The sequence below is a fragment of the Calliphora vicina genome, chromosome 2, assembly GCF_958450345.1.
Source record: "Calliphora vicina chromosome 2, idCalVici1.1, whole genome shotgun sequence".
NCBI classification, from domain to species: Eukaryota; Metazoa; Arthropoda; class Insecta; order Diptera; family Calliphoridae; genus Calliphora; species Calliphora vicina.
Window position 1 is genome coordinate 23,545,234 of NC_088781.1, and position 8,760 is coordinate 23,553,993.

Here is an 8,760-nt window from a genome sequence, read left to right on the forward strand (position 1 = left end):
CTTAAAACTTTTTTTGTAGTTGAGCTATATCTTTCAAATTTTTTTATTAAATACAGAATGAAGTCAGCTTTCAAACGAATCCATTAACAAGTTTCCACAACCATTATATCCTATATAGTTTAGGTAAACAAAATAAAAACCAAATTTTCATTAAGTGGGTGTGGCAGTGGGCGTTCATATCATAAATTACATAGTAGTCCTAGTTGCTAGCTACACTTTGGTAAAAGTTTTGTCTCAATATCCCGCATAGTTTAAGAGATATAAGCTTTTAAAGAAAAATAAAAACTAAAATCCACTTGCTGCTCAATTATGGTGTCCTAATACTGCGAGAAATTTTGACAAATAATATTTGAAGAAAGTTGCAGACATTTGTGTCATGTAAACGTTTGAATTTGATTGCTTATAACTTGCTTTGTGATTGAGCTAGATTTTTGAAATTCGGTGAACCGATAGAGAATTAAGAGGACTTTCATTCTAATATATCAATAAAAGGCCACGCCTACTAATTTCCTAAAATTTTATGGAAATAAAATAAATCACAAATTTTCATTAAGTGGGCGTGGCAGTGGGTGGTCATATTGTAAACGCTATAAAGCGCTATTTGCTAGCTTCATTTTGGTAAAATTTTTGTCTAAATATCTGATGTACTTTTCGAGTTAAAATAATTTAAAACAAAATGATTTATAAGCAATTAGTGTCAATTTATGCTGCATATGTTTAAACTTGATTTCTTATATCTATTTTTTGTAGTTGAGTTTAAAAATTTGTTAATCATATAGAGAATTAAATTGGCTTTTATATTAATCCATAAATAAAATGCCACGCCCATTAATTCCTACAAATTTTTATAAGTTATATCGCAATTAATATTTGCGGAAGAAAATTAAACAACGTAGACATTCTATCCATCTTAGACAGGCTACTAAACTGAAACCATATACATATATTTTGTAATATAAATAAAATACACACCTTATATAAAGTTTATTTTAAATTATATTTAAAATCTCTTTATGGAAACATAAAAAAATAATTGCTTTTAAATTGTATGACCAATATTTAGCTTAATAACTAAATTAAAATTAAATTTATATCCAAATTATAATGAAAACATAAGATTAAATATAAAAATAGTCAAATATTTAGAATCTAGCTGATCAGTTGAATTGGAATTTGCAAATTAAACTAAAAAAATGGGTGAAAAATCTTATAATTCGAAGATAAAAATAAGTTTGTATATAAAATGTATATTGGCATTGTTCTTAAAATTAGAATAAAATTACTTACTAAGGCCCATTGCACGGATGTCTGTTTATAAACCAACTTAAATAAAATAATTTTTGTATGAAAACTGTCAGTTTAATTTTAGGTTATAAAATAACTAGACATTCAGGTATGGGATGAAAAACGATTTCAAAACGACAAAAGGTGTGATGTGTTTGTTTGAATCGTTTTGTCATATTTCAGTTTCAAATTCCATTCATCACACTTAAATCGTTTTTGATATTGAATTCAGTTTTGAAAACGATCGTTTTTCATCACATGCCATATTGTTAAAATGGGCGTGAAATGTGTTTAGAAAATTTAAAAATCTGTTTCTGGACTTTGTGGTCTGATGGCATCTAAATCCGTGTCTATGGCTGGCGTGTCTGTGGCAGGCTGTGTATTAACAGTTAAAGGCATGCTATCTATTGCATCTATATCTGTTTCAATGGCCTTAGACTGAGTTGTGTTATTTTCCTCTCCAGTTGTGGATTGGGGTTTCGGTTTAAATGATTTTAAGCTACCCAGTTGAGCTCTTACATCCTCTTCGGACAAATGATGTAGCGGCACATCAGCTCGCGGTACTAAACGCTTTGGGCTAGTGCTGCCATCATTGGGTTTACGTTTGTCGGGAGGAAATACCACTTGAGCATAGGTAACACCAGTAGAAGATGGCTCCACTACACTGCTGCCACCAGCAGAAGAATTCGTTGCAGAACTCGGTTGTCGGAAGACGGTAATTTCGTTGTTGGGTATGGGTGCCGGTCTATTGGGTTGCGGTAGCACATTATCTCGAGAAGTGGTAGTCATAGTGGTAACTGGACTACCCCCAATAGCGGTATGTGTAGGTTCACCTTGGGGTACGGGAGCATATAGCGAGGGAGTATAATTGACATCGGTGACTTTACAATTGTAGATATTTAAGCCTTTAATGAATATAAATACTAAAATATCAAAGATTATGCCCACTAATATTAAACTGGCGGTAAGTATATTTAAAATGTTGCCGTGTTTAGGATTTTCACGCAGCAAACAGCGGGCATATTCAGGAGCCCAATAAACACAGGTGGTACCTTTAAAAAGGAAAATAGAAATAAGTTAAAATAGCTTCCATTAGTAGAATATTGTATAACTTACGAGTCACCACATCATAGGCCAAATGTACTGGTATATAGGCAAATAATCCCAAAAACATTACTTCCATGGCCAAGGCCAGACCTTTATCTTGAGGCAGCACACTTCTTAAGGAAATTATGATCTTTCCTATGGTTGTCATGCCATAGATACAGGCGGTTGTTATACTCAGAATTTGAAAAACAATCAGCATATTGGCACATGTTTTGGCACTGCAGGCTCCTTCGGTGGCCTTAATGTTGAAGGCGGTGTTCATGTCATAATTGTTGGTGCCGCCACAACTGCAGCCTTCATAAAGCTAAATGTTTTAAGTAAAATTTAATTGTTAATAACTTTTAAATAATGCTTAACAAGAAAGTCTCCTATAAGACCTAAAATGGGTGTTGGACTTTCAAAATTTATTTACCTCCACACTATTAATTGTTGTCTTTTTCGAACACCCAGCATAACAAGGTGAGAAATATGTCACCGTAGAGTTTTCCGGGCAAACTGGTAGAAATGAAGTAGGATTGCAAATACACTGTCTCGAGCAATAGGGCTGCTGGAGCTTGCCATTGACAGTGCCACCCATGGGGCCAACTTCACACTTGATGAATATAAAGGCAATATAAATGGCCAAAAGTTTAACTCCCATGCCTATGTTTATAGCAGCAATTTTTCTGAAATTAAAACAATCACATTTACTAAATATAGGTTTTCAAATTTACACCTAGTTAGTTAGACTTACCTTCCCGTTAGCTTAAGTTTCGATATCACCAGACCACCTATAAACATGCTGATAGCTGCTGCCGGTGGTTTCAAAAAGAACGATATAAATCTTGCCTTCCATTCCTGCATTAAACCATCCTCCTCACTAAAGGGCAAAAAGAATCTTGATTGCAAATAACTTTCCTCTTGTAGAGAATAATTAATGGAGGCTCCCTGTATAAACATTATGCTCACAATATTGAACATCAATAATTTATTGCTGAAAATCCGTTTCACTGATGGCCCAAAGCCAGTGTCATCAATGTAGGTAGAAAATTGACTGCCAAACTGGCGACTGTGTGATTCTTCCAAAATCCTTTGGGCTGCCTGGTGTATAGCAGTTTTTGGTAGTTTCCTGGGAAATAAACCCACTAAAATGCCACTTACTAAAACAGCTGGCGCTATAATCACCCAGCCCAGCCACCAGCCTATGTTGGTGGCTCCTACACCCAATATTAGTGAAGAGCCAAATTGTACGCCAAAGATTTTAGCTCCAAAAACTGTGGCAATTACCGCCGCACTATCAATTGAGGTGGAATTATCGTCCAGATAGGTTAGGCCCACAGTGAAAAAAGCCAATGAGGCCATACCCAAAGCAAATTGTAATACAAACATCATTATTAATATTAACAATTTGCTATTCTCTATGGATAGCATTTTCGCTAACGTTGTTGGCCAATTTGATGTGCAAATTTCCTCATCGACTGCAAATGAGGCAGGTCTTACACCATCCGTACTGTTGGCAATTAAATGAAGATATGAGATTTAAAGGATATTAGTTAATAATAAAAAGGATTACAATTTTATTTTGTAGCTTACAAATTCATTATAGATGGTATCACTGCTATTACACAGGTTAAAGATTGTAGTATTATGGCGCCACTTAACCAACTGATTGGGTGCATACGATGAGCCCAGTAGGCGAAGGCCAAAGCAAAAATTGCCTGGAATATGCCACTGCTCACCAGCAGCCATTCTGAAATTTAAAACAAAGTTAATGCACATCACTGGATAGGAAATTGTGTATTATTTTTAAAATTAAATATAAAATAAAATTAATTATATTGTTACGAATTTGCAATAGCAATTTGAATTTAACGGTCCGTAACGACTGCCAGCAACATTCATCATGTTTATAAACATGTCCATCAGTAGAAGTTTCTACTTATCAATAAGCTGCTTACATTAACATCGAAAGCTCTAGAATTCGAATATACCAGTTTTGACCGTTAAGAACAATCTAGACTACATACTCAGATGTAGATGACAGTGTGTATAAACAGTGAGTGCGGTTGCAGTAGTTAATGAGTCTAATTTGAAGCATCGTTAAGTAAAGACATCGACTGCATTGCCAGTGTATACTTGTACATTATAAAGTGTGTGTATTTCTCCGAATTTATAAACGTGTATAAAACACTGTGTGACTAATTTTGTTTTATATTGCACATTTGAATAAATAAAGAGTTTTTACAAATTTTAAACTGCTAAACTGCTTTTATTTGCAATCTAAAAGTATCCGGTTAATTTAAAAGAAATAAACCCCCATTTTTAAAAGGTAAAAACGTAACAATATATGTATTAAAGTATGTTTTAAAAAGCCCACACGCTCACCATTATTAGGCTTATTTCAGAAGGAAATGCCTGAAGCGGCATTTAGATACCAATAGGATTCTATCGTCTAGTTCGACCAAACCATCTTTTATTAAACAAGTAAGAGAGCTATATTCGGCTGTGCCGAATCTTATATACCCCTCACCAAATTATACTTCAAAATAAAAATTTTAAATATTTTTAGTTAAACAAAATTTATTTTGTTTTTGCAGTTTTTTTCATTTTTTGGAAAAAAAATTTCGAATTGTTTTTTTTAATTCTAAAATTTTTTTTTTTTTAAATTTAAAATTTTTTTTTTAAATTTTTACGAAAAAAAACTTTTGTTGAAAAAAAAATTCGGGTTAAAAAATATTTTTCCGATTTTGACCCATTGTAGGTCCAGCTTACTATTAATGACTTAGTAATCCAGATATAGTTAAAAAATAGGTCAAAAATCGAGGTTGGAAAAAACCAGGATTTTCCTTATTTCTCAGCCATTTGTGGACCGATTTTGCTGATTTTAAATAGCAAACTTCTCGAAAGCATGTATGACAGAATTATTGAAGATTTGAATCCCGAAGATATCTGGTGTCTTCAGAAAATTGATTTCAACAGACGGACAGACAGAAAGACAGACGGACATGGCTTAATCGACTCCGCTATTTATAAGGATCCAGAATATATATTTATAAGGATCCAGAATATATATAATTATATTGTGAAAATTACAAACGGAATGACAAACTTATATATACCCTTCTCACGAAGGTGAAGGTATAAAAATGTATGATTATTGGTTCACTAACATTCAGGAAAATCTAAAAGTTCGGTTTGTCACACATTTTACAGGCTGTCTGGAATATGACGTTTACGATATAACCGATTATATAGCACCGAATACGACGGACAATCAAAAGGTTTCGTCCATACTATTCTAAAGGTAAGTTCACATAAGTAAATATTTGTTTAAATGAATGATAACTGCCGATCTTTTAGTGATAACGCTTTGTTCGCGCTTTAAGACTAAGGACTTTAGACAAATCGGACTTTCTCTCTGTTAAATAATCTAGTAGCTCCTTTGTTTGGGCCATATACCACTGCTCTTGAACCTGATAACGGTCAAATATCCTAGGCTAGTTCAGGAATCAACACTAAATATATTATTTAAATGGTGCCAAGAATGCGGACCCAACCAATACTGAACTAGTACTATTCACTAGGGGATATAAGATCCCACATTTTACTAATCAATCCGATAATTCCTAAATTTCTCGGGTTGATATTGTACAATCAGCCCAATTATGAAAAAAATTTCCCGGGAGCTTTTTCTCTTTTAATTTTTTTAACATAGAATTTAAATAGGAAAAATGAGAAAAGGGAAAAAACTCCCGGGGAATTTCTTTTCATAATTGGGCTGAATATAATAAACTTAATAGCTATCTGAATACACATATCAGAACCGTTAAAGCTACAACTGTATAATATTTCTGCAGAAACAACACTGGTGCTAACTGGGGAATTAATACGAATAACTTACAACTCTGTAATTATAGGTCAGCTTTTTGGTTATTGGAATTGAAGAAGAAGCTTCACTAAGGTGGACCTCGTCCAAGGTATTATTTTTTATCCAAGTCAACAATGTAAATAAGCTCAGATGAACTTGAAAATGTTCCTTAGATTACCAGATCACTGTAGTATAATTCAATACTATTGATCTATTCAACACGATCAATATCAAGATATAACATGTAGGAATATTTTCTGATAGTAAAACTACCATTAGAATTCTAGATTCCATGGCGCTAAGGTAATGGTCTGTATTTGGTGAGAGCAATGGGGTCCTATATATTATGAGCTGCTGAAATCTGGCCATCACAGGGAACCTGTACCGATCGCAACTGATTCGTTTGAAGTGGTTGGGAAGTTTTTCCTCACACAAGGTGAAATCATGGACCGATATTTCTCATTTTCCGACATTGCTCTTATCAAGAGAGAGTATTTAGCTCCTTTGTTTGGGCCATATCTCGTTTACAACAGACAGACAGACAGACATACATACGAATATAGCTGGATCGTCTTAAAATCTTATGAGGATCCAGGTTATATATTCTTTTTGGTTGTACGACCAATATTTCGATATATTACAAACAGAAAGACATCTTTTTTATGATGATTATAAAAATATCAAAATTTTCTAAGAATCTATTACCAAAAATAAGCACTTCCGCTAATTTCCCAATGTTGACAAACCAATTTTCAGTTCAATATTTAGCATTATTCATAGAAAATAGTAAAACGATGACTATTTGATATAAATCAATATCAATATATTGTAGTTTGATAAGAAAGGCGGGGAGTATTTAATCGGTTTTAAGTTTTTTTGTTCATTGTTTCTTTTTTATTTAACGTATAAATATATAAATTATTATTAAATTCACTATGATATTTAATGATAACAAATAATGTGTGTGTTATCAACATTTACACAATACTAAAACAATAAATTGTTTTTGTTTTATTACATTTTTGCACAACAACGAATTAAAGTAGAAAGACAGACACTCACCTACTACTATAGCATTCCAGCCATTTTCAAAAGCAGCCTGTTTGGCCGATATACGAAAATATGTTTCACAGGCACCTTGCAGAATACCAGCACAGGCTAAAACTATAACAAATGTACGGAGACGTGCATATTTAAGACAACTGGGACCACGACACCAGCCCAATACACGTATGCCACAATCAACACTATCTAGAATTTAACAATAATTTTATTTAAATTATAAAACAATTAAAACGCACACAATTTACACACCGTCTGGTATACTGGCGTTTGCAGAGATATTGGGTAAATCGGAGTAACGATCACCGGCCACCATGTTTATTTATTGATTTTGAAATTTATTTTTTCAATTTTATTTTGATATTAAACGCTTTTATTTTATTATTTTTTAATATAAATACATTTTTATTATTTTTTTAAAGATTTTTTTAATAATATTCTCCGTGCTTTTTCTTTCGTTTCGTTTGTTTTGTTAATATCGTTTCGAATTAAGGCCAATGACTAATTTTTCTAGCCATTTGTATTTGCTCACTAACCCAGCCCGCTATGCACGATATTTTGATTTCTTACCGTTTTGTAATTCAACTCTTTTTTTACGATCGCACATACTTTCAAGATAAACATTTGGTTTATCAGTGTTTTGATAACAATTGTAGTGTGCTGCTGGCGATAACAGCTAAAATGTATGGTTATTCTAAATAAAACAAGTCAACATTTTCTTGTAAAGAACATTTACTAGAGCAACATGTTGCTGATACATGTTGCGAAAGCTTTTTTGGGCAGATAAGTTGATTGTGTATAATAAGGTTATAACGAATTGCAAAGTACCCTATCTGTGATCACTAAAATTTTATAGAAAAACTCCATCTTTTGTATAAAAAATTTTAAAAAATCATTAATAATTAATAATGTAATTACTGCGATCCTATACAAAATAAGCTCAATCTGTGATCACTCCTATTTTATACCAAAAATCGATTGATAGTAAAAAAAAACTCAAATATCTTGAATCGTTAAAAACTTTGTAAATAATTCGACTCTATAAAAATAAGCTCAATCTGTGATCACTCATATTTTGTACCAAAAAAGTATAAAAAACTCAAATATATTAAACTAGCTGACCCGGTGCGCTTCGCCACCCCAATTAGAAGAAAGAAATAGTACTATCAAGTCCCACTTTGTGAATCTAATTGTAAATGTCTAATTTCATATTTCTGGGTCCATTATTATAGAAAATGCAAAATGTGTTCCTAATTTTAAATTTTTAGGTTTATTATTATAAAATATTCAAAAACTACCATTGCAATAAGGAAATAGTACCATTGATTATCACTTTTAAATTCGCATTCACTAAATCATAACCCGTCAAGTTTGAAATTTAGATTTGTATATCATTTCATATATTATCAACTAATTTTGTTTCTATAATACTTCAGATTTAATAAATTATCACAAAACCG

At 32.4% G+C, this 8,760-nt stretch overlaps 1 protein-coding gene across 1 annotated transcript; it reads right to left on the minus strand.

Annotated features, from left to right (window-relative positions):
* Positions 1–973: 973 nt before the first annotated feature.
* On the minus strand, positions 974–7,776 carry Oatp33Eb (Organic anion transporting polypeptide 33Eb). The gene is made up of 7 exons (XM_065500926.1): positions 7,553–7,776; positions 7,301–7,489; positions 3,964–4,120; positions 3,125–3,880; positions 2,804–3,056; positions 2,401–2,695; positions 974–2,336 (listed from the first exon to the last, which is right to left on the minus strand). Exons 1-7 carry the CDS (start codon positions 7,614–7,616, stop codon positions 1,585–1,587), a joined length of 2,466 nt encoding a protein of 821 aa, XP_065356998.1. The 5' UTR covers positions 7,617–7,776; the 3' UTR covers positions 974–1,584.
* Positions 7,777–8,760: the final 984 nt, after the last annotated feature.